Source organism: Podarcis raffonei, chromosome 10 (assembly GCF_027172205.1).
Source record: "Podarcis raffonei isolate rPodRaf1 chromosome 10, rPodRaf1.pri, whole genome shotgun sequence".
NCBI lineage: Eukaryota > Metazoa > Chordata > Lepidosauria > Squamata > Lacertidae > Podarcis > Podarcis raffonei.
In genome coordinates this window covers 58,813,187-58,839,585 of record NC_070611.1, presented here as the reverse complement: position 1 = coordinate 58,839,585, position 26,399 = coordinate 58,813,187, and the positions used below count along the sequence as shown (strand labels likewise).

Sequence of the window (26,399 nt, the reverse complement as noted above, 5' to 3'; positions counted from 1 at the left end):
GCACCGCTTACATTTCTTGCTTGCATTTGTCTCTGCTGCTTACTGTATGTATCATTAGTTTGTGTGTTCGTTTGTTTGTCCATTCATTAATGTGTACATTCATTTGTCACCCACATCTCTTGCTAGCTGCCACAATCTGAGGAGGTAACAATCTGCCTTGTGTTCTGTGAACACCAACTATTTCTCTGGGTGTCATTAGTACATGTTCTGTACTAGTTTATCTAGCTGTAACTAAACCATACATCCACGGTGGGGAAAAGTTGGCTGTACAGCAGCGATAGAGCCGTACAGCATGGGAAGGATATGGATAGCTCTGGATGTATTTGTGAGGTTGTGATGTGCTGTTGTAGAGTAGAACTTCAGAGCATGGCCCATGGGCTGGAAGTCTCTGGTACAAATCTCCACTTGACTACAAACTCACTGGACAGCCTTGCACGAGTCATCTATATTAAGACTGTCCCACCTTAAAATAGCAGAGTCAGGATTACATGGATAATGTATTTGAGGTGATGTGAATACTTACAAAAGGCTCTCCATAGTCTGAGAAACATTGATTGTTTGAGATTATGTACAGGAAGTCTCTTTATTTCGTTTCATTCATTTCATTTCATTTCTGATATATACTATACACACACACTATATCATCTATAATCTATCTATCTATAGTGTGTGTATATATATATAGATAGATAGATAGATAGATAGATAGATAGATAGATAGTTTGTGTATATATATACATGTATATATATATACACACACATATATACATATACCATGTACTGCAGCATGTTTAAACTATGCTTATTTCTGCTGCATAATTTTTCCAAAATAAATGTCAGCCAACTGATTAAAAAAATTCAGCATTTGGTTTATCTGGCTGCTGGTTTGATTGGTTGGCTCTCAAGGACCCCCATGCTGTGAAATGGTGATAATAGACCACTTCTTGACTTTGCTAAAGGGGAACAGCTGTACCAGGCCAAATGGGTTGCTTCTTCTGAGAATAGATACCATGTGTGTGTCTGTGTTTTATTTGTGATGTCTATGTTTAGTGTTTTATACTGTAATCATTTCATGCGCACACACCCTACATTATCTGTTTCAACCTTCCAATTATCCAAATTCACTGTCTTCTGTATAGTGCCATGTCAGTTTATCCTTGTGCGATCGCCATTCCCGTTTATTTGAGGTTCTGGTATTCCAAATGTAAATTTCTCACATTTGGGTAGGCCCTCTGTGCTCTGCTTCTCTCCCCTGGTTTCCATGTATCCCCATGGTATCACCTGCATTCATTTATCTATATATTTTTAGAATACATTGTATATATTGTTCATGCACCTATGATTATCATGTGCTTTGGCTATGTCTTTGTGCCTCAGGTGATGCCATGTTAACCTGGACATGCATAAGCGTCGACACTAGTAAATATTACTTTCCACTGTTTTGGATACTCCCTGCCATCTTTGATAAGGCACCTTTTTCACCCTCTTCTAAATGGACTATTTTTCTAGCATTCCTTAGGCTTTTTTTTTTTATAAGTGTGCTTTTCAGCACACTTTTTCTGCTGCATTTCCAGTGGTGGCTGATTCCCCTTATGATCTTACTGCTGCCCCACTTGCTAATATGCTACTTGTTTTCTATCTGATAGCTCTTTGCATCTCAAGCCCAAAGCCTCTTGCTCATGACAACAGTGGCTATGCCAGTTTTCAGCAAGAAGAATGAAACGGTAAGCATGATGCTCTCAGGAAGATACCTCTCAGTGTGAAAGCAGAGAGAAGGCTAATGCAGTGGCAGATCTTCATAATATGCCGTCCTGTGTGAGGCTTTTTGTCACCCTCCCTGCAGCCCTCATGGCACTAGCTTAAGCTGAGCTTTGGGAAGGAGGCATGAGGCTCTGGTGGGGTGCTGGAGCCCTCCTATCCCCTTCCAAAAGTTCAGTAAGCGCTTGCCTGGCTTTGGGAAGGAGGTCGGAGGAGTACAAGTACAAGGAGCACCAATCACAAAATGGCTGCCACAGGGTATATGTTGGTAGGTAGATCTTGGACTTATTGTGTAAAAAAAAGGGGGGGGCCAACAAACCTGAAGTCTGCTGTCCCGTGCTCTAGATGACTTCTGTTATCCAGGGCAGATGGTGCAATGCGGAGAGCAATGTCTTCTTCCTCTCCTTAGCAGAATAGGTTTTTCTTACAGTGTATGTGGGACTTACATATGGGTAAGTGGGCCCAGGATTACACTGCAATGCTGCAATTCTATGTACACTTACCTAGGACTATGCACCATTGAACAGTGGAACTTAAGTCTAAGTAAACAAGCACGGGGCTTGTGCTGTCAGTAAAATAAATAAGTATCTGTTCTAATATGGGGACCAGAAAGATATTTGCTACAGGATGTTTCAATGGTTGCTACCATGACTTTTTAAATTGACTAGATATATTCATGGAGGATAGGCCTGTTATTTGATATTAGTCTTGACAGCCAAGAATGAAATCTCATTGTTCAGAGGCAGTATAACTCTGACTAGTTGATCAACAATGAGATGGCTATTCCCTTTTTTGCTTGTTCTCGGGGGTATTGCACTGGTGCACTAAACTCTGTCCATTGACCAGCAGTCTTGTTGGTTAAGAGAACAGAAATCTAAAAATCAAAACAAATGAGAAGTTGGATGGAAACAAATTTTCTTTGGTGGAAATGGGCGAGGGAGGAAGCAGCAAAGCTATATAGGTAACTTAGGAGGTTGCCATATACCTTGTCAGACTATTTGCCCATCTAGTATTGTCTACTTTGACTGGTTGCAACTGTCCAGGGTCTTGGACAGAGAGGTATTTCCAATTACCTGATGCCTGATCTTTCTGAGTGAAGATGCCAAGTATTGAACCTGGGACCTTAAATATTGAACCTGAGACCTTCTGCATGTGTGGTACCACTGAGCTGTTGTTCCTGCTGCATTTCTAACTCTCATCCACCTGGTCTTCTGCATTATACCATAGGGAGTTTACTGGTTAATCCAGTCTGCCTTTCCTTGTTTCATCACCACGGTCTGTATGCTTTGTCACACAAATGAACAGCAACTCTGCAAGACCAGATGGTGGGGATGGGGGAAATGATAATTAACCCAAGGAGAATGGAGTAGCATGTTGTCAATTTTAATTTCTTCTTATTTTACAGAGATCTCATGGCATTCTCCTGGGTGTGGTAGGCTCAGATGTTCCTTTGAGAGAACTCCTTAAGTTGGCTCCACGATACAAGGTAAGAATCAAGCTAATACAGTCCAGCTGTTGTCACACAGTTTTGGCAGTCTCAAAAGAATGTCCTGATATTGATAACAAAGCCACCCTACGGAGTACTGCATCTGTTCACAGGCAGCGCTGCCACAAGTTGTTGAGACGGTCACTAGTTTAGATAGATTAGGAAAATTCATGGAGATTAACTCTGTCAAAAGCTATTAGCTGTTACAAGTAGGACCTGCAACAAAATGTTTTAGTTGGAGTGTTCCTTTTTGCTGTTCCTGTCAGTTAGTGATGATTTGATAATTCACCATTCCATACTCTCTCCCACCCATTTCTCTCTTTCCCACCCCAACAATTGATCAACATTCCAGGCCACTGAGCACATTCAGTCTTCACTAGATTGCATTTGTTGTTTTGCGGGAATAGAATCAATGTTATTTTCTAAAAAAATTTTTACTTCTGCAGACCTTGGGGTTATCCTAATCCTTTTGAAACCTCCCTCTTATGCATGGACTATTCCATTTTTGCTACATAAGGACCAACACTTAGAGAACTGAAAGTGCTGTTGGTATTGTTATGAAATTGGAGTGGTCAAGATGGCCTCTTGGAGTCCCTTCTAACTTAGTGATTCTAAGTTGTAGATTCCCCGAGGCATATCTGGTGTAGATTCCCCGAGGCATATCTGGACAGAGATTTGGACTTATGAATAGTTATGGAAAAACTGCTGAGCTCCCAGCAACTATTCTGGGTCCCTTCTCCCCTAAAGAATGCAGTGATCCAGGTCTGTATTGGAAGAAAGAGCAGACAATGTCAGGCTGAGAGCAAGTCACACTCTTTTCACTCCCCTGCTTCCCTGAAATCTAATTGCAGAGCAGTGAGCTTTTGGAACATCAGTTGGGGTGTTTAAGTTTTGAATCTCCATTGTTGCTTGGAATGTATATTTGTAAATAAATGCAGAAAGTACAGATTGCCATATGTCCCCTGTAATCTCCGTCCAAAAGAAGCCCAAACCAGATACATGGTAGAATTTGTGGGAATTCTTAACTAAGAACTAAGAACTGGGGTGCACATAATTTGTTGTTGGCACCTGGCTGTCTCAAGAGGCAATAGAGTGCACCTCCAGGGGTTAAGTCAAATCGCTGCATTATCAGCACCGAAGTGACCTCTCTAGGAGGGCATAATAGTACATAAATGGAACCTCTGTACACAGAGACAATATAACCCTGAACCCAAGGACCAAGAGCTAGCAATGGATAGTTCATGCCTTGCTTAAAGTTAAAGGGACCCCTGACCAATAGGTCCAGTTGTGGCCGACTCTGGGGTTGCGGCACTCATCTCGCTTTATTGGCCGAGGGAGCCAGTGTACAGCTTCCGGGTCATGTGGCCAGCATGAAAAAGCCGCTTCTGGCGAACCAGAGCAGCGCATGGAAACGCCGTTTACCTTCCCACTATTTACCTATTTACCTATTTATCTACTTGCACTTTGACGTGCTTTTGAACTGCTAGGTTGGCAAGAGCAGGGACCGAGCAACTGGAGCTCCTCCCGTCGCGGGGATTCGAACCGCCAACCTTCTGATCAGCAAGTCCTAGGCTTTGTGGTTTAACCCACAGCGCCACCCGCAGCCCTGTATACCTTGCTTAAGAGCTCCTTAATGATATCTGACTGGTCATTGTTGGAAACAGACTGCTGGGCTACATGGACTTTCATCTGATTCTTAAAGGCAGTTCTTCCATTCTTAGGTTACACTATTCTGGGGACACTAAATAACTGAATGAGGGACCTGGTAGGAAATGTAGGTAGTTACTAACTTAAATCCTTTTCAGTAAAATAAGGATAAGTAGCAACCTTCTTTCCTGCTCCCTGCCACCATTTATAGCAGGGGTGTGAAACCTGTGGTCTTTGGTCTAATATCATGTAGCAAGGAAGGGGGGAAAGAGATGGCAGAGGCAAAGAGAGAAGAAAGGGAACGCCTGTCGCTGTCTGGCCCCACCCACTACTGGTATCTGGCCCCTAACAGATTACTTCTTAGGGAACGTGGCCCTCTACAGAGAAAATGTTCCCTGCTCCTATTTTATAGTAAGGAAGGTCTGCAACTATCAGATGAAAATATCAGTTCTGTATCTAAAGACATTTTTTAAGGGCTTGGTTTGTGTGTCAGTCTAAATGTGCACAACTCCTGTGTAATTGAAGTAGAAAATATGGTGCAACCCCAGAGATTCATTTGTGCATGAATATGTGAGTGAGTGCATACTTGCATGTATCTGATACTTCATCACACTCTTTTGACATATTGTAAGAACATTAAAGTATTTGGGGACTGAAACAGGATATGATTGAATTGCCAGGTGAAATTTAATGCATTCAGTTCTGTTTATGGTTCCCTGGAGGACCATAGCTAAGCAGCAGAGCACATGTTTTGCATGCAGATTCAGTTCCTGGCACCCTCCAGTTTCTTTGAAAAACAAAAACAAAAGCAGGTTGTGCGTGATGGGGAACACATCTGCTTGAGACTGCTGAGAGCCACTGCCAGTAAGCCTAGATAACACTGGGCTACATGAACAGATAACCTGACCGGGTGCAAGGCAGCTTCCCATGTTCCTAATTGGTGCATTTTCAAATTTTGCCTGTTTCCATTACTTTCACTGTCAGTTCATCAATATTATCCATGCATTTCTTCAGTTAAAGGCCTTGGATGTTGGCATGCATAAGTACTTCACTCATGCCGACACTGCATCAGGGGCTTGGATGTTGATGAAGTTAATTGTTATCATACTTTTGGTTTAAAGCTGGGTGTCCATGGATACGCCTTTCTGAACACGAACAATGGCTACATTTTGTCTCACCCGGACCTCCGGCCATTGGTAAGTGACCCAGAAACACCAAGACCTGGTTCACATGATCCAGTGCAATGTGATATCATCCCAAACAACACCATTCTTAGCTTGGGGACTACTGTGCTACAACCATCATTCCTTGCTGTCTCTGAGTTCAAGTTTGGAACGTGAGAGTGGTGGCTGTCTATTCAAATAAAAGTAACTGCACAAAATGGCATGTTTACAATGGGGAGAAAAAAAATCTTATCTCCCATCACTAGTGATGTCATGGCCACACAGCCACACTCCACACTGCATTCATAATTGATTTATTTTATTTTGAAGCTCTGTACCCTGCCTTTCATTCCTGTGGTTCTCGAGGCATCTTGCAACAGGTTGTAATAGTAATAATAATAATAGTAATAATAATAATAAAACTATTTATCATTTATACGCCGCCCATCTGGCTGGGTTTCCCCAGCCACTCTGGGTGGCTCCCACAAGAATATTAAACAGAATAAAACTTCAAACATTAAAAACGTCCCTAAACAGGGCTGCCTTTAGATGTCTTCTAAAAGTCAGATAGTTGTTTATTTCCTTGACATCTGGTGGGAGGGCATTCCACAGGGCGGGCGCCACCACCAAGAAGGCCCTCTGCCTGGTTCCCTATAACCTCACTTCTCACAGTAAGGGGACTGCCAGAAGGTGGTTAATAATTATTAATAATAATTTAATAGGACAACCTCAAACTCATACACACGAACACCAAACACCAAAGCTCAGTCCTCTGACTGATCAATGAGACCAAATTATGCTTCCTTCCTGCTCTGAAACCTCAGGGCAACTAGCATTTTGAGTCAAGCATTCTTTTTGTCAAGGAGGGGAGGAAGCAATCTTCCTGCAACTGCTACTTCTCTGGGCAGTAAATGGGGCCAGATAGGGATGGACAGGTCAGTCTATTTCTGGCCCATGTCAGTTTTACATGTGTTCATTTACAGTAAGCCCACAACTTACACAGGGCTTACATTCCGTAGATTGCCTAAAGTCAAATTGTGTATAGTCAAAATACATAGTGTTCAATCCCACATAGGGTTGTGTTGCCAAAGTCATTTTCCCCAGAACCTTGCCCCCCCAACCAGTGTAAAGCTGAATGTGCAGAAGTTAAATGTGCATAAATTGTGGGCTTACTGTGTAAGTCTGTTTGAACATATTATTATTATTATTATTATTATTATTATTATTATTATTATTACTATTACTGCAGAAAGTTTCACATTTTTTGATATCTAATTTAGCTCAAAATACACATTTGTATATGCATTTCAACCTAAAAGAGTCCATATTTTAATATGCATTTTGGAGAGGGGAGGGGAGACAAAAGTTATATTGCAAAATTTGTAGATGTGCAAAAACTGAAGTGCTGTTGTCTGTATTAATCTGGGAATTGCAAAGCAGGCGAGTTCATTACAAATGTGAAACAAATGAAGTCCTTCAAACCCTTGAACTTCTTACCGGCAAGAAGGTGCTTCCTTTCTGCTTTTTAGCCTTAAGGGTAATGACTGCATTCTATTGGACGAGAGTTGCAGCTTAGGGTTGTGGGGTTGTGTGTGTTGTGGTTTGAATGATGGGCAAAGGTGACTTTCCCAAAAGATACGGGCTAGATGGAAGAAAAATGCCTGGGTCCTTCACACCAACTGAGCGACCATTCCTTGTGCAAAAATAAACGTGATTGGATATACTTTAGGGAATAGAGACATGTGCCTAATTATCTATTATCTAATCACCTAGCAGAAATACACCTTTTCTCTAAAACTGAAAAGAGTATATTTCAGGGTTGTTAAGCAGCAGAGCAATTCAGGAATGTTTTCTGTCTCACTTCTCAACTGCAGTATAAAGAAGGGAAGAAGCTAAAGCCCAAACCAAACTACAACAGTGTTGATCTTTCTGAGGTGGAATGGGAAGACGTGGATGAAACTGTAAGTGTCTAAACTGGGATTTCAGAGCATGCTCCTTCAGCTCCCACCAAAGTGGGTTCTTAGCAGGTCACAGTAAAACTACTGGGGAAGGCTGTAGCTGAGTGGTAGGGCATCTGAATTGCATGCAGAAGGTTCAATACCTGACATCTCCAGGTAGGCCTGGGAATCTTCCCTGTAAGACCACTGAAGAGCTGCTTGCAATCAATGTAGACAATACTGAGCTTGTTGCACCAATGGTCTGACTTGGTATAAGGTGGCTTCTTATGCTCCTATGTTCACAAATGCCTTTGGAAAGAGGAAAGCCTTTACAGTGCATTAGAATAAAACAAAAGATTGGGCCAGGTGAGCCCATTGCAGGGGCTGCAGGGTGGGGTGATTCCATCGCTGTGGTGCACAACAACTAAAAGGCCAGGTTTCTTTTAGTCGCTAGACTAAGGGCTTCTCCACACTTACTTTCCTCTGCTGTTTCCAGACACAGTTTGCTCTTTAAAGATCCATGTCCAAGCACCCTATATTTGCTCATGAGTTTTCCCAGCGAAAACCCGCTCTTTAAAGCTCAATTGGAGCAAATGGCAATCTGCAGAAAACCCAAACTGTTTGCCCCGATTGAGCCCTAAAGAGTAGGTTTTTGCAGGGAAAGCTCTGGAGCAAAAAACCCCAATGCTTGGGCATGGAACTTTAAAGTGTGGACCTATGCCTGGAAAGAGTGGGAATGTCCTCTCTAGGGAAGTTTGCCAGGCGCCTTAATTATACACCTTTAGGCACCAGGAAAAAGTGTTCCTTTTGAACCAGGCCTTTGTTTTATTTGATTGACATCCTATGTCCTTTTAAAAAAAAATGGGGGGGGGGAGTTATTGGGTTGTTGTTTTTGTTTTGATTATATATTTTGTGCTTTTATATTTTGATTTTGTTCTGTGAACTGCCCTGAGACCTCCAGGTATAGAGCGGTATATTAATTCTAATTCTAATAATGATGATGATGTGTGGATAACCTCCGAAAGTGGTAGCATGCAAAGGATACCTGAAAAGATCCGAAATCGAGATTTAGTTCATATCTTAGTATATTTGAGTATATACTCTTGAGAATAAGCCAGGCCAAAGTCCTTTACTTGGGTTAGAAGTTGGGTCCCTGGCCTCTCCAGTAAAAGAATATATGCGTTTGGTGTTAGATTGCCACCCACATTCAGAATAGAGATTTCTGGGCTTGGTAGATGAACAGTCTTGATATATAATAAGGTGCTCGTGTTAAAATGTGTGATCAGAGAAGGTCTTTTGGCAAAAAAGTACATCAAGGCTTGTGTCCCCTTCACCTGTTCACAGCAGACAGCAGTGCACTTGGCAAACACAACTGCTGCTTAAAGTATGAATCAGCCCTGATGGATACAGATCCCATGCTTAATTGAAGTAATCAGATGTTGTAAAGTGATAATTGCATCCCAGGATGACTGTGATCAATGAAATTATCTCATCCTAACCTGCTGTCCGCTATGCTTAGCTAAAGATGTGCTTCTAAAAGGGGGAGAAAAGAAAAGCTTATGTCAAAGACTCCTGCCTATTGCAGGCCATTTTAAAGTAGATGACCACAGTCCTGACTGGAGGCACTAATTCATTTTTTTAAAAAAAATTTTATTGGTTTTTCAACATATATTAAAAGACATTACAAACAACAAACACAAACAAACAAACATATAAACATGTATAATTTCATGAATTTTTTCATGTACCCAATTTCAACCACTTCCCCATGCCTCCCTTTTCTGCATCCCTGTTTTAAACTTTTTCAGCAACCCCTGATCTGAATTACTTATAAATTCCTTTCTATAACCCTTTTCTTTCCTCTTGTCCAATCATTTATCTCTGCAAATCTGCTATACTTGGAGGCACTAATTCAAATCTGTTCCCTTCTGCAGCTACGAACAGCAATGATCAATGGAGAAACAGGTGACCTCTCAATGGATGTGAAGGTGCCTGTAGATAAAGGGGTGAGTATATAATTTCTTGTTTTGGTACCCTGCATTTGGAACAATTGCACAGAATTAAAGCAAATTCACATAAAATCATAAATGTAGCAATAAATGTACAGTTCAAAACAAGAATTTTTTAAAAAATAAATAAATAAAAGTCACACATTTAAACTCTTTTTTTAAAAAAATCCCTGAAGATTTACCTAAAATGAATCCTATAGCCACAGTCTTTACCAACCAACCAAAATGTTACTGAGCAAGAATTGGGAGCAAATAAGATTGCATTATGCTCCCAGGGTTACTGGGACAAAGAAGCAACAATGGCTGTTTTTGAAAAGTCATGTGTCCCAGTCTGCCCTGACATGTTGCTATGCACACACAAACGAGATCTGCCAGGGCCTGTGTCTTCAAGCTTCTACGTAACAGGCCCTTCAGTCACTACACAATATTATGCAGTTTGATTTCTTTTGACTCTGTATCTGTGCATCACTTACATAAATTTCAAAATTTGCTAATGAAAAATTTACCATGGCCCTCCTTCTGTTTTCTGCTGACAAAGGACCTGCATAACATTATCACCCCAGGGAAATGGGAGCCATAAGAGGAAACCATATTCTGCTCCAGTGCAGGGCAGTCAAACTAAGTGAACTTTTGAGGGTGTTTCCAGCTTTACATTACTTTACTAATTAACATAATTTTGTTCTTTGCAATACTTCTTTCAAATCCTACTTAGAATTATTCAGGAGGCAGAACCGCAGTTTTTGTGTGAAATTGAATCATTTCTTGCAAATTTGTATTGCTGTAGTTATTTGTCATGAAGCTCCCTGGGTGCAATACAATGTTTCATTTCTAATTGCCTTATGACATTTTAGAGGAACCTAATTAGTTATCCCTTACCTACCATCATGTCTTTTCCTGTTATTGCTCCTTAGAGTTTTCTGTCTTATTATGGATTTTGTTTTGAATATTTTTTTTTCCAGCGGCCTGCATGTTTCTTTCGCCCTTTTCTGCCCATTTTAACCTTGAGATAGACTGTAATTTACATTACATAACATGATTATACTAAATTATTACAGACGCATAAATACAGAACATTATAATTCATGAGAGCCGCTGCCAGTCAGTGTCAAAAATATTGAGCTAATGTTATAGAATCCTAGAACTGTAGAGTTGGAAGGGACCCCAAGAGTCATCTACTCCAACCCCCTGCAGATGACAGATGGCCATCCTACCTCTACTTAAAAATCTCCAATGAAGGAGAGTCCACAACCTCCTCAGGGAATCTGTTCCACTGTCAAATAGCTCTTACTGTCAGAAATACATATAGTTGGAATCTCCTTTCTTTTAACTTGAAGCCATTGGTTTGAGTCCTTCCCTCCGGAACAAGAAAAATCAAGCTTGCTCCATCTTCTGTGTGACAGCCCTTTAAATATTTGAAGATGGCTGTCATATCTCCTCTCAGTCTCCTCATATCCAGGCCAAACATACCCACTTCCCTCAATTGTTCCTCATCAGGCTTGGTTTCCAGACCCTTTGTCATCTTGGATGCCATCCTCTGCACACATTCCAACTTGTCAGTATCCTTCTTAAATTGTGGCGCCCAGAATTGTACATAGTATTCCAGGTGTGGTCTGACCAAGACAGAATAGAGTGGCAGTACTATTGCTTCCCTTAATCTGGGTGCCACAACAATGATGAACAATGGAAGGCAAGAGGTTGGTGGGTGCGTCACACAGGGCACTGCTGGAATTTACAGGCCCAATGTCCACCATTGCCACACACATGCTTTTTTGACGGGTGTGTGTGCCCTACTGCCACCTCTGGTTAAACCTCTTGACAGAACATTTATCACCATATTAATATTCTTATGACCTGAGATCTGCTGTGGAGGCAGTCCATACATCAACCATTGTTTAAGATACCTTCAACTCTCCTGAAAGCTAAGTGCAGTGGTTAAAGTGTCAGACCAGGACCTGGGAGACCAGGGTGCAAATCCTCACTCAGCCACAAAGCTCACTGGATGACCTTGGGCCAGTTAGTGCCTCTCAGCCTAACTTTCCTCACAGGGTTGTTGTGGGGATTAAATGAGGAGGGGGAAGAGCAATGTATGCCACCTTGAGCTCATTGGGGGGGAAAGGTGGGAAATAATAATAATAATAATAATAATAATAATAATAATAATAATAATAATAGGCCAATTGTCTTTACCCAGTTTTACTAGCCTTTTTATAGCTCCTATACATTTTTCTTATGCAGGTTGGCAATGCAATTCTTTCAGCTTTTGGATCCGCCATAAATTCAATTAGCTAACTGTATATTTTTCTCTTTCTCTCAGAGCACAGTGAAAAAGCATTTTAAAGGTTAGCAAAGAAAGGTCCCATGGGAGCTCCTTATTCCATGCCTTTTCTGACCTTCTTCCTTTTCCACACACACACATTAACTTCAGCCTTCGCTTGCCCTTGTTCTGTGCTCACAGACTTTCAGTCGACTTTCAAGTTACACAAAATAGTTCACTTATCCCTTAGCGTTTATTAATTAAATATTGGAATTGAGATTGCAAGACTCCTTTGTGTAAATCTGTGTGCGTGATATAGAGTTCATGTACTTTACCAGTTAACATCAGTACTCAGACAAAAACAACAGGGAAAAGGAAACTGGCAGAGTGGGGAAAATCTGATGAAATCAAGTTTTATCCGTTTCTTTCATAGGCACCCCTGCACTGTATCATGTCCTGCTATAGTTGAGAGTGTCATGTCACTTTTGGTGTCTGGCAGAAGAGTTACTCAGAAATGCTTTTAAAAAGCAAATCTTTTATTACTTACTCCCCCTCCCCTTAAAATAAAACTGCAGTATAATTTTCTCTCAGCAATTCAAATGGATATTTCTTAATACAAAATGTTTAATAGTGCCTATTTTTATCAGTCATTTTTCATTTTCTCTCATTTCCCTACTTTTTTTTTTACTGTTTTCTCTTACTTTAAATATAATGACTTCTCTTCCTGTCCTATTTTATCTTTGCAATAACCTTGTGAGGTAGGAGACTAGGCTAAGAAATACTGACCTGAACACACTGAACACACAAGGCAGCCCCTTGTGTGAAAAGAAGGCACTTCCACTTTCCTAAAGGGTGTGTGTCTCATTTTGGGATTCACCCCCACCCCGAACACATACGCATCCCACACTATGCCAGAGGAATTACCAAGTGGCTTTTCAGGAGCTGGAAGGGGCTGCAGGAATGAGGTGGGAAAGCCCTGTTTCAATCCTGGCATCTATTACACTTCACAAGTGTATGCTAATGTGGAATGATTCTTGCCTGGTTTTAGTGGACTAGAATTTGTCCTTTTTATGCTTATGGGTGGCTGAACACTTTTATTATTCTTATGCTTTATTCTCTGTTAATGGATTTTAAGTGTTTGGTAAGTTCTGTATGTTAATATTTTGTAAGTCACTGTGAGGTGTTTTGTAAAAAGTGATGGACCACTATGTTTTTATGGCAGGGTAGGAATCCCAGAGTAAAATATTAAAAGTGACCCAAATGCAATAAAAGGAATAAGAATCGGACACACAGAGGGAAGCCTTGAATCTTTCACAGTTATACGTTGAGGTGGGCATCTTTCTTGCCCTGCCCTGCAGGCTGAACATAGGAAAGCCACCTGATTCTGGGCAGCCAACACACAAACCTTCAGGGCTGTTGGGCTGTCCATGCTTGGCCAGTTAATGAAGTCAGCCAAGATATTTTTGAAATGCTCAGCTGGCAGCCAGCAATCTATCTTTGTGATGCATGGGCAGTTCTGCCTCGATCCCCCTCGATGCCTGCTGTCATTGTGCCAGATGGATTTCCAGTACACTGAGGATTAGTGCTTAACGGGCAGGAGGAGGGGCAATGGTGGAGAGAGAGGAGAGAGAGACAGTCTCATGTGACTGCAGTGATAGTGGAAGTGAGCTACAAGGACAGAGACTCTGATCCTGCTGCTCTGCTACCTTCTCTCCCATGTCTCCAATCCCTTTGGTAACTCCATCTAGCCCATCTGTTGAGTTATGGCAGGTCTGGCACAGATAAGGCTCTTTGGAGGGTTTTGCAACACTTGAGGTGTACTGAAGCAGGGCTGGAGCAATCTGCCCATTGATTTTGCTGTTGCTAGTCTTTGCATTCTAATCCTGTGTGCCTCCAGTACATATTGTGTCGCTAGTGTGCACCTGCAAGAGAAGTCTGAGCAAGCTGGCAACAGGTTTGAGACCTCACTGTCACAGATAATCTTACTTGGAAAGGGCCCCGCAATAACATCAACCTGCGAGTTAGCAAAGGGGCAAGCATTTGACGCAGGGCTCCTTAACTGGAGGTCTGAGGGCTTCCCATGGCAGTTGGTGTGGATGCCTCTGGTCCTGGAGCAAGGTTATATGGATTTAATAACTCATCAGAGTCACTGCTGCAATGAGATCTACTGGAAGGATTCTGCTTCTCTCCCAAAGTAGATCTTAAGTCTCATGACCTAACTTCCGGGTTAGTGCCATCGGCTAATGGCGGATTCCCTCCGAGCTCTGGAGGGAATCGGCTCCGCAGGAGTTGGGTCTTGCCGACGCGGGGACCCTCAGAAATCACAGGCGGTAAAGCCTGTGAACTTGGTGACTCGGCGGGCACCATTTGCGCCCCCCCGACCCGCGAAGGAGCCTTTTTAAAGGCTTCGGAACGGGAGATGGGGTGAGCGGCGCGGTGCTGAGAGTCGACTGCTTCTCCTGCGGAGTGAAGCCGCATGCCATGGTCGGAGAGCGCTGAATTCTTCTTGTGAACAATTGGACATTAAAAGCAACAACCCGTGAGTAGTACGGAAATTGGATTTACAAAGAAATTTTTTTTTGAATTAGGCATGATCGGGGAAGGCGCAAACAGGAAGTCCATCTCCCCGTCTTGTAAATAATGTAAAGCAAGGATCAGCTAACTAAGGTCGAGAGAATTTTTTCTTGTTTATTGGGCAAAAGACATTAATTTCACGATTTCGCAGTATAAGTAATTTTACTGGAGGATAAGAGCTAATTTTGGGAGCTGAAGTGCCACCCCCCCGGACCCGGGAGGGATCCACGAGAGAGCCTGTTGAAGAGGTATTGAAGAGTTTGAAAGCTGCCAAATTAGCTGTCAAGACTGAAAAAGAGAACTTTGTTTCTGTTGTCTCTGCTGGTTATATTTGTTACAATTTGGTTATAATTTGTTGAAAACAAGGAAGAATTGATACAAACTAACTTGACTTTTGGATTTGAACTGGAAGGAATTTTAAGTAACCAAAATCCCTCTAAAGGGGGTTTTGGGACATTACAAGAATGGCTGAAGGAGGGAAAATACATGCTAAATTGGACAGAGTTTTTGTTCTCTTGGGAAAGTTACAAGGCCAAATTGATGTTTTGGCTACCAATGTTGCAACTCTGGATTTAACAGTAAATAAACTCATTGAATTTGATAAGGACTTGACTCAGGAAGTCCATGCAGCTGGACAAGAAGAGAAACTTGAGGACTTTGAGAGTGTGGAGAAAGAGATATATGTTGTTCCTGAGGAAAAGGAAGGAGGAGCTGTAATGCTGCAGATGACAAAGGAGAGCCTGAGGCCTGACATGATGGCTACAAAGGAAAATAAGAACTTGATGTTGAAAATCTGGTTTGAATTGGAGATTGAAGAACGGAGAGATCTCCTTATGTGGAGATCTGAAGATCCAAGGATTACAAATCTGATTAAGATGGAAGTTGGAGCTTTGGGGACATTTGGACTTGAAAGGAGTAAGAAACAAGATTCGGACTCCACTTTTAAGTATGGAGGTCTGGCTGGAAGAAACATGGATCCCAATCGGCTAGAGCTTCTCCGAGATCTGGTGTTTAATATTAAGGACTACCAAAAAAACCGGCAGAGAGGAATTGAGAGAGAATTAAGAGCCTCGGACGTGAGATCTCCAGGCTGATAGTAGATTAAGACTGATGGACATTTGTTGGGGATTGAAACCGGGAAAGGGGGGGTGGAGTCTGGGGATCCAAAGGGTGCATAATTACAATCTGTTTTTGCTTTTACTCTGTTTTGCTATTCGTATGAAAATTGGGGAAGTCGTGGAAGGGAATTTGGGTCGACTTTAGAAAGAGGTTTTAAGAATGAGTATTGATATATAAATATTGATGTTTATAAGGTAAAATTGGCTTTTTTTAAAATGAACTAAATAGAAAAAGGTCAAAAATTGGGGATAAGAACTTGTTGAACTAACAATTTGAATTGGAATATAAGAAGGGGAGGTGTGGGGAGGTCAGGGAAATATGTTATATAAAAATAAGGATTGTAAACTTTATGTGTTTTTAACTTTTTTTGTTTTTTGATTTTTGATTTTTTAATGTATTAAAGTGGAAAATTTCAATAAATATCTTATAAAAAAAAAGTCTCATGACCTAAACTGTCACAATCCCTTCAATGTACTTTATTTTTTTCTGTCCTGAATCTTCCAACTTTCAGCAATTCTAGTGTTGTGACAGTGGGAGAAGTGCTTCTCAGATGCTACCTGCTGCGACCTGTTGGTGCATCACCTAAAAAAAAGTGAAATATGTTTGTGTTTTTCTTCAATACTATTCAGTTGTTTTTGTTTTTCAATTTAGGTATACCAAATTAATTAATCACTTCTAATCCATATGACTTAAGTTTTCTTTAACCAGGGGGTTGTCCTTGTCTTAAGATTCTTTAATGCATGTATGGAATGACTCCTGTCTGGTGTTCCAAAAAAGCAACACCCAATAAAATAATCCTGCTTCTAAATTCCTCCAATAAGAAGGCAACACTCTTTAGGTGACGGAGCAGGACCTTTGGAGAGATCCTGACTACCCTTGTTGAAATGCAGCCGCTATTTGGACATGACCAGTGGTCACATTTAAGAGACAAAACTACACTTCTGGTTGTGATTTCTCTCTCTCTCTTCTTTTCCAGAAACGGGTTCTCTTCCTCACTAATGACTATTTCTTTACTGATATCAGCGGCACACCCTTTAGGTGAGTGGGCTGGTCCCTTAGAGCAAGGGTTGGAAACATGTGGCTTTCCAGATGTTGCTGCACTGCAACTCCCACTGTCCCTGACCACTGGCTATGCCCATGGGGGTTGATCCAACCACATCTGGAGGGTCCCCGGTTTCCCACCTCTGATTTATACTAATTTAATAACTTTAAAAAGTGACTACAACTTACCTCTGCACCTCTGGAATAAAAGAAAGGGGCATCTAAAATGCAGCACTTGATATCTGGGTGGACTTCATCTACAGCACATCTCATTTTAATAAGCATTGGCTATGTTTATATAGGCTAGAAGGTGGGAGACATCCGCACAGTCAGACCATTTGTCTTGGCTCACTTGTGGAGACATCTAGATTGCTTTTAATTAAGCACACAGTAGTCTCAATAGTGAGGTTAATCTGAGGAAGACCTGCTTTAGGGCCGAATTACGTATTCAGATATATCATGTACTATAGCTCTTCCTGGACTATACCAAATATAGGTGGAAGATAACATGCTCTCCCTGTATTTAAAATGAAAGCCTGGGCCTCAGAGAGAAGAACACTTCATATATTTCAATGAACAGCAGGACTTTGATAAAGGAGAACATAAATACATACATCCAACTCTGATTGCAGTCAAACTGGCATCATCCACACACCAGAGGGAGGCAGCTGCAGGCTTGGGGAAACCATCAAAGTTTGGAGAAGTACAAAACATATATTTTTTTAAGCGTTAAGGATTGGAAATAGCCCAATGAAGAGTGGGTGTGACCAGTGGCCACAAAATACTAACTGACCTAAGGTGGGGAGTAGGGATGGAAAACTGGGTAGGTTATGAAATAGAGTATCCTGGAAATGGGGGTGGGTGGCTGGCTTGAGCAGGACTACTCTATCCTGCAACACTTTGTTGCTGGCCCCACTTGGTCATATATTCTCCCAATGACGTCCCAAAGTGCTACATTCCTAGAAGGGCTGCACCATATGCTGTTATTTTTAAGGTCTTAGTTCATTCTCAGGTCCTTTCTAGCCTTAGAGTTCTTTTACTGGTTGGTTGCATTCCTGTAATTTGGAATTTCACAATGTATGTTTCAGTAATGAGAGTTCAATTTAAGTGATGATTCACTACTTAAAAATCAGTTTTTCATGGCAGCATTCAACTTACGCTATCAAAATCCAAGTTTGACATTTTAGAATGTTAATTCAGCAATGTGTAAATGAGGAGAAATTTTCAGTGCAAGTAAGTTGGTGTTTATTCCAGTAGTAGCTCCACCACACCAATACAGGCCTTTGCAAGTCTCCTTGCTGGAAAACATTTTCTCTTTCATCTCTTAATCCACAGTCTGGGAGTCGTTCTATCGCGAGGGCATGGTGAATACATCCTGCTTGGGGACACTTCAGTGGAAGAAGGTAGGATGAATGGCATAGTTTCATCAAGCAATCACAGGGAGAACTGATGGAACATTGCCTTGTTTTAACACAGCTGGGTTCATATCTCAAACTGTTCTTTCCTTTGCCACACAATACTGCCACATCTCCTAAGTATTTGTTTCCCTGTTTGAATCAGGAGCTTGGCAATAGAAGCCTATTAATTAAATCCCCGAAATACATATTATGGGAACACATTCCCCAATTTAACCAAATAAAAACTGGTTCATATGTACCTCTAGTGAGGAACTTCAGGCCTGGGAGTGGGATATGGTCTTCCTGGACTCTCTGTCTGACCCCCAGGACCTTTCCTGGGCCACGCCCCTTTCTCAGAATGTGGAATTTTAGAACCCATGGTTTTATAACACATCTAAACCATGTGATTCAAACAGGGTGACCTATAAACAGGAAACATGTTGTGATCTAAAGAGGGAAAATAATTTAAACACCCCCACAGCCTGAGCTCACATTCACTGAGGTCTAGAGGTCTCATCTTCACCCCCTGAAAATTCACCCTCCCATTTCAATTCCTGGGGGAAACACGGGATACAACAACATGTTGAACATACAGAGGAATTCATAAGACTGTGAATAAATGAGTCTTTATTGCACCATTTGCTTTTTGGTTTCAGGTTTACATGATCTGCTGCAGCCAGACTTGACTTTAGCCAATGAATGGTAAGTGGCAGGAATTCTTCTAATTTGGGGGGGACCTGGGCAGGAGACGAATGAGCTGCTGCTTGGCTTTGGGGACTTTACATGGAAGGCCTTGAGAAAACATGGTCCTGGCATCTAAGGGGCCAAAGCTCAGTGGCAGATGACATTTTTGCATGCAGAAGGTCTTGTGTTCAGTCCCTGGAATCTCCAGTTAAAGGATCTTAGCAGTGTTGGAGAAAAGGAATTATTTTTGCCTGCTGCCCTGTATGAACCAATGCCCTGTCTTCAGGCAGCAACATTTGTTTATGTAAGTCTGTATCCTGAGGAACAATGTGGATCCCATGAAATAACTGCACTGTGTTATTTTAAACTTTTTGTGAGGAGCCTAACTTTCCTAGATGCTAAATAAACAAACTGCACAACTCCACCCCCCCTTAAATTAGAACTACGTTTTCTCGGGAATCTTTTATTCTTATCAAAACATTCTCTACAGTAGCCCTAATCCAGCTCCATCACTGATATCCTCAAATGATTGATTGTTGAACTGCACCCACTTAGCATGGATATAATTTGTAGCTGAAGTGCGGAGCTATATTTTTGGACCAATTTGATTCAAGGTCTTGTCTTTGCTTCCAGATATCTATGCAGTGGTGCATCTTGAGCAAGTGCATAGACCTAGAAACCAAGTAACCTTCTTTGTTCCTGATGCACTGATATGGGTGCAAAGGATGGTTTTGATGTTACTTTCTGGACCAATTTTTCAGTCACAGAACATGCCCTAGGGCAGGGGTCAGCAAACTTTTTCAGCAGAGGGCTGGTCCACTGTCACTCAGACCTTGTGGGGGACGACTAGATTTTGGGGGGGAAATGTGAACAAATTCCTGTGCCCCACAAATAACCCAAAGATGCATTTTAAATAAAAGGGCACATTCTACTCATGTAAGAACATTCTGATTCCTGGATCGTCTGCGGGCCAGATTTAGAAGGCGATTGGGCCGAATCCAGCCCCTGAGCCTTAGTTTGCCTACCCATGCCCTAGGGCCTAGGGTCTCCATTACTGTGAGTAGTGGACATTTGGGTCCGGAGCTGACAGGTCTTAGCCATGGCAACTGTCTTCATTTCTTAAGTATATACTGGAGATCAGAGATCATGGGAGTTGTTCCAACTGAGGTTTGAGCTCCATCCCAAGCATGCAGATTTGCCAGGACACCTCTTATGAGTGCAGAAAAGTTGTCCAAAGGAACTTCTGAATCACATTTTTTGTCTCTTTCTTTCTAGGATTTATTGCATTACAGATATTGATCCAGATCACAGGAAGCTGAGTCAGTTAGAAGCCGTGATCCGTTTTCTCACAGGAGAAGAAGCTGACCTGGAATGTGAGTTCTGAAATATTACTCCTGGAATACATCCTAACGAGAAGCTTTATTATGATTAGGGATGGGAGAATCTGCCAATTTCGGTTTCTCTCAGTTTCTCGTTTTTCCGCTCTTAAGTTCAGGTCTCCAGATTTGCATTTTTTTAAAAAGTCCTCATGAAGATTCATAAACATTCTTATGGAACACATTTTTGTATGCAATTTTGCCTTAGTATACACTTTTACAAAGCAAGTTTACATAATATGATGCATTTTTGTATATTATTTTTATTAATAAGTGCATTTTTATGCACACTACAGTATATGGCTACAGTATTCGTGACTGGAGAAATGCACTGCAACATTTGCAAAAGTGTGAATTTTAAAGGATGGTTCATGTATTATTTCAGAATGCGTTGATTAGGTAGGTTTGCTTTTAAATGCAAAATGAAATTAATTTCTCCACCATCCCTAAGTATGATAGCAAGTTACTTCATCTGTGTGTGACATTGTCGCTATTCAAAAGAGGTCAGATCCCATAATTGCAGAAGTGGAGTACAAAAGCATTAAGCATGAATGAAGCACTGGGGCAGTCAAGATGTTTAACCTGTGTGCCACATCCAAAATCCTTGTATGATGGAGAGCCACAGTCCTGCGACGTCTTCTTCCACATTCCCCCCTTTTCTGTCTCACCTGAGGATTCCTGCTGTCCAGGGTACAACATGCTGTGAGGTCTATGTGCCCCCACTGTATGCTGACGATGTAATCAGCATGGCACCACTGCCTACTCATAATTAATTCTGACCCTGCCTTGGTTTTCAAATTAACTGCAAATTGGAACTGGCAGGTTCAGCCCATGCCTAGGCAGATGGTGACATCCACCTCTTCTCATTAATCTCCCAGCTTTGTTCGGTTAGTCAGAGGCATGCTGCTCACTGAAAATGAAAGTTGAGCTTTCGGCTATCATGACTTTGATTGCTAGCAACTATTAATGTATCTGTCTCTCTTTATGTATTAACTTAACCTTTGTCTCCCACTGTCACATCTGCCTCCTTCATAGGAACATAGGAAGCTGCCTCATACTGAGTCAGACCAATGGTCCATCTAACTCAGTACTGTGTGTGCTCACTGGCAGTGGGTTTCCAGGGTCTTAGGTAGACCTACTTGGAGATGCCAGGGATTGAACCCAGAACCCTCTGTATGGAAGACAGAACCTGTACCACTAAGTTATGATTTCTTCATCTAGCTTCAACCTATCAGCCCAGTAGCCCGCCTTTTCTAGGCAAGGGTGTTCTGGAGAGCAAACCTCTCTCCAGAGGCTTGAATAAAGGACTTGAGAGGTAAATATGCCACATTAACAAGAAGAAAGTTACTCTGGGTTAAGCCACCTGTTTGTTTGAGCCAGACAGGGACACTTTAGATGGTGTGGAATTCTAAATTAGAATTATAAAGCCAAATCTATCAAATTTATACTTTCTTAATATGCTAACAGAATCTTGCGGTTTTTAAACATGCATATATTGGGAGAAAGTGTGCATTAAAAATGAATATATTAGTGAAAATAAAATATAAAATGCATTATATTAGTGGAGATTGTTTGCAAAAATGTCTATGTTAATCAAAACTGCATATAAAAATGTGTTTTAAGGAGAATTTTTCATTAAAATGATGGTGAATTTTCATGATGATTGTAAAAATTGCTGCAAAATGTGAAGAGCTAAATAAGTCTCTTTTAGCTGTACTGCATTACTTTCTCGTATTTGAATTATTTTTATTTTATTGTATTGTTTTGTGTGACTTACTTTGTGTGACTGAAAAAGATTTTAAAAAGAAAGAGGTAACTAAACTTAAGACTAGAAAATTGAGAAATGGAAAGAACTGAGCATTAGCACTCTTGCTGAGAGGTGAAGACACTCTGCAACTTGCTACTCTCCTCAGGAAAAAAAACTTGCATTTTAGCAGTATCTAGAGACTGCAGGTTTAAAAAATATAGATTCTTAAATCAAAATTTTAATTAAGGCTGATGGTCAAAACATATTTATCTGGATGCAGATCTTCGTAAAGAAATCAGTGCTCCTTCTTAGCAAATTTGTTTAGGGTACCAACATTAATATGAAAAAAGAGATTTTTCTATTTGGGAAATGTTAATATATGAGATAGTTTGCGGGTGCTTTGTACGAAATTCTACAAATGGTGAATAAATATAGATTCGTAGATCCTAGAATAAATTAGGAAAAGACCATGCATGCAAACCATGCATTAGGGTCGATAAATGTACACACATATAACAAAATAAGGTATTCAAAGCGTCATAAAACCTTACTTAGTCTTTGCACTTGGTCTTTCTCCTTTCTCTCTCTTCACTCTCATGCCCAGGCGATGAAGAATTAGTTCAAGAGGTGCTGTTTGATGCTGTAGTAACAGCACCCATGGAAGCCTACTGGACAACATTAGCACTCAACCTGTCTGAGTAAGTGCATGCTTCATAATTTAAGGCAGGTTTTGCCACATCTAAACATGTTCTTGCTGAATCCAGGCTAGACTACTTTAATGTGCTCTATGTGGGGCCTATTATTATTATTATTATTATTATTATTATTATTATTATTATCTTATACCCCACCTATCTGACTGGGTTGCCCCAGCCACCCTGGGCAGTTTCCAGCATAATAAAAGCACAGCAAAACATCAAACATTAAAAACTTCCCGATACAGGGCTGCCTTCAGATGTCTTCAGAAAATTATGTAGTTATTTATCTGTTTGACATTTGATGGGAGGACATTCCACAGGCCGGGTGCCACTACTGAGAAGGCCCTCTGCCTGGTTCTCTGTAACTTCACTTCTTGGAATGAGGAAACTGCCAACAGGCCTTTGGGGCTGGACCTCAGTGAACAGGCTGAATGATGGGGGTGGAGAGTTAGCCTTTCCTCATAGGGAATGATTTCTTACAGAAAGAAAATATGAAGGCTGCAGTTCCGCAGGCCAAGAATAGAATCTCATCACCCTCTGTAACACTGGAAAGTGGTGATGGTGGTGACATGTGTGCGGTTATCACATAGGAACATTGGAAACTGCCTTATGCTGAGTCCATCCAGCACAGTATTGTCTGCACTAACTGGCAGCTACTCTCCAGGCCTTCAGAGAACAGCCTTTCCCAGCTCTTCCTGGAGATGGTGGGAACTGAACCTAGGGTCTTTTGTATGCAAAGCCTGTATTCTATGCCTCACTAACCTCAGGTTGTTTGGTGCAAAGTATATTGAACTGGTTCTGCAGAAACCTAATGCTATATATCTTTGTCTCTCTCTTTCTGTGCAACTACATCCAACAGTGAGGCTGAAGGAGGGGTGGATATGGCCTTTATGGGAACTCGGGCTGGTCTTATGAGGAGTGCTCTCTATGTTGGAACTGAGAAACTTTCTAACAGGTGAGTCCTCCGGATGCATATCTCGGAAACATTCCTCCTCCATTGCCCCTCAGTGTAGCTTAGGACGACTGAAATCAGAATGAATGTACTTGGAGTGATCATTCAGCAAATGCACAGGAAGTATAATAACCATTCCTTTCCTCTCAACAACTCCTTCTGTCATTGTGAAACCCTGCTACTTAATCTTTTGCAAATACTGAAATCCAAAGGGTATCAATTTACAAACTGATAGTTTCCTTATATTGACTTACCACATGGCTTTTGGGTTTGATTTCAGGATGCATAAAACCAGCAAACATTATACATTGATCTAGAGAATCTAGCAGCAGATGGTTGGAAAATCAGGAGCCAACCTAAAACCCACTTTGCTGCGTGTTTGTTGATTTTACTTATTACAAAACCAGTCTCAGGAACCCTTGCCTTCCCCTTCAGACTAATCTGAGATCACTTTTGAAATGTGTAAATGTCCCCCAAAGGCTCAGGCTTTATTTTGATTCAGGGCTGGCTATTGCTTGGCCCCAAAGCCTGTTTCAAACATTAGGACTCCTTCTCATCCCCCTCTGCAGTGCACAGGAAATTGTGTGGGCTGACAAACACGCTTGTCTTGATCCAACCAATGGTTGGGCTTTCACATGGGTATCCCTACCTAGGGCTACGCTAGATGTTCTTTTTATTGCATATTCATGTTTATTTGTGCTCATGTTGCTATCAGTGCAGACATACACAATTCCACTTTTAATACTGTTTGAAGTTTCAACTGTTTTGGGGCGGTCAATACTGCTTCATTCCCAGTCAGTGCATATCCTGTAACCTCCTGCTGAAACCTCATAACTTTTCAAACCACAAATGTTCTGGGAAGTTTTTGTCCCACTTTTGTTGTACTATAGCCCCTCAATTAAAAGAAAGCAGAATAAATCCAGCACTAATGCACTATTGTTGCAGAATACACCCACAATAAAACACCAGACGGGTGGGTTCCCCTAATGCGAGGAATGAGAGCAAATGAGAGCCACACTTGTGGCTCCTCCCTCAATCCAAAGCCAAGGCTATGTTAGCATAGCCATTTCAGAGCGCCAGGATGAGTCTACCTCTGTTCAGAGCAGCACTTTATATGTTAATCTTTGCTCTACACAGCTGCATACCTTCTGTCATCTCACAGACAAAAATAAAGACACTCTGTATATGTGTAACATCCCACTTTGCCCTCCAAAAGTCAGTGCTTAAAGGTCTTTTCACATTGTTGAAGGTGGTCCTCCAACTTCTGTCTTTATTTAGTCTGCAGTAGCAGATATGTGTGTGGGTGTGGGAGATATACTTGCCTGTTGTTGTTATATTTCTATCCTACTATCCCAGGCAGCATAAGAGGTTGCTCCCTTATTTACCCTAGAAATAACCCTGTAAAGTTAGCTGTGAAGTGTAAACCCCTGTGAAGGGAGATGCACTGATAAGTCTGGTGTACTGTGTCCAGTTTAGTAGATGGTCAGGCCGATAGTTTGGTGTACTGTGTCCTGTTTAGCCCGGAGAGTGGAAGAATTAGGGGAGACAGGATAGATACTCTCTTCAAATATCTGAAGGACTGTCACGTGGAAGATGGAGCAGGCTTGTTCTCCGTTGCTTTGGAAGGCAGGACTAGAACTAATAGGTAGATGCTGGAAATTGCAGGGAAGCAAGATAAACCCGTATATGACTTTGGAACAAATTGTGTCATGTAGCGGTGGACCGTCCTTCACTGGGGGTGTTCAAGCAGAGGTTGACTGGCCATCTGTCAGTGTCTCTGTACTTGCATCAGGGCTGGCCTAAGATATTTTGGCACCTGAGAGGAACCTCAAAATGGCACACACACCTTGGCCAGGGAAAATGGGGTGAGTGAAGATCTACACCAGAAACAAGGGGGGAAGTAAATCAATATTAGCAGACTTTTGAAGTGGGAATCAAAGGCAGTCGTGGGAGGAAAAGGGGTCTGCTCTGAATTATACTGGGTGGGTGCATAACCCAGAAGACCCAGAGGACATCCCCCAACGTTTCCTTCCTAGGGGTGAGAGGAGACCAGCAGAGCCTCCTATTCACTGAGAGGCCACTGTAGAGGTGGTGTGGGAGTGCTGCTGAGGAGGCATAAGATCTGGCCTCCAAGGATTGTGTTGCAGCTATTGTTGCTACTGCTGCTGCAGTGGCAGGTGATGCGTTCCTTGGAGACCCCTGTGGATCCTGCTGCCCGAGGTTGTTGCCTTATAGGTGGTCAGCTGTGACTTGCATCTTCCATTTCAGAACCTGCACAGAGCAGGGGTTTGGGCTACATGGCCTCCAAGATCCCAGCTAACACTATTATAATATGGTGACTGGTCCAGGGCTACCCATTTCATAGTTTCATAGCTGGAGAGGGATGTGAACCTGGTTTTCCCTTCTCCTACAACGTATCCTGCTTAACAGTTCAAAAATACAGTTGTCATTGACACCCTGTAGTTTACAAGACACATTGCTGTCTGTGCTCATTTACATGCAGGCGTGGTTAGAGTCAAGATGCCTCTGTCCCCACATCTAGATACACTGGGAAAGA

General features: G+C 41.7%; 1 protein-coding gene and 1 long non-coding RNA gene across 4 annotated transcripts in view; one reads left to right on the top strand and one right to left on the bottom strand.

The window, feature by feature from the left end:
- Nucleotides 1-26,399, top strand: part of CACNA2D4 (calcium voltage-gated channel auxiliary subunit alpha2delta 4) — a 164,864-nt gene that overhangs the window by 41,491 nt on the left and 96,974 nt on the right. For all 3 annotated transcript variants that reach the window (XM_053406533.1, XM_053406532.1, XM_053406531.1), the window contains exons 14-24: nucleotides 1,647-1,724; nucleotides 3,164-3,244; nucleotides 6,013-6,087; nucleotides 7,929-8,015; nucleotides 9,926-9,997; nucleotides 16,924-16,985; nucleotides 18,324-18,391; nucleotides 19,042-19,087; nucleotides 20,345-20,442; nucleotides 22,797-22,890; nucleotides 23,750-23,845. In XM_053406533.1, the coding sequence (XP_053262508.1) occupies nucleotides 1,647-1,724; nucleotides 3,164-3,244; nucleotides 6,013-6,087; nucleotides 7,929-8,015; nucleotides 9,926-9,997; nucleotides 16,924-16,985; nucleotides 18,324-18,391; nucleotides 19,042-19,087; nucleotides 20,345-20,442; nucleotides 22,797-22,890; nucleotides 23,750-23,845 (857 nt within the window). The remainder of the gene's footprint in view (nucleotides 1-1,646; nucleotides 1,725-3,163; nucleotides 3,245-6,012; nucleotides 6,088-7,928; nucleotides 8,016-9,925; nucleotides 9,998-16,923; nucleotides 16,986-18,323; nucleotides 18,392-19,041; nucleotides 19,088-20,344; nucleotides 20,443-22,796; nucleotides 22,891-23,749; nucleotides 23,846-26,399) is intronic.
- LOC128422474 (uncharacterized) overlaps nucleotides 16,401-26,399 on the bottom strand; it is a 31,626-nt gene continuing 21,627 nt past the window's right edge. Inside the window, exon 3 of the long non-coding RNA XR_008332508.1 lies at nucleotides 16,401-16,529. This is a non-coding gene — a long non-coding RNA (uncharacterized LOC128422474). The remainder of the gene's footprint in view (nucleotides 16,530-26,399) is intronic.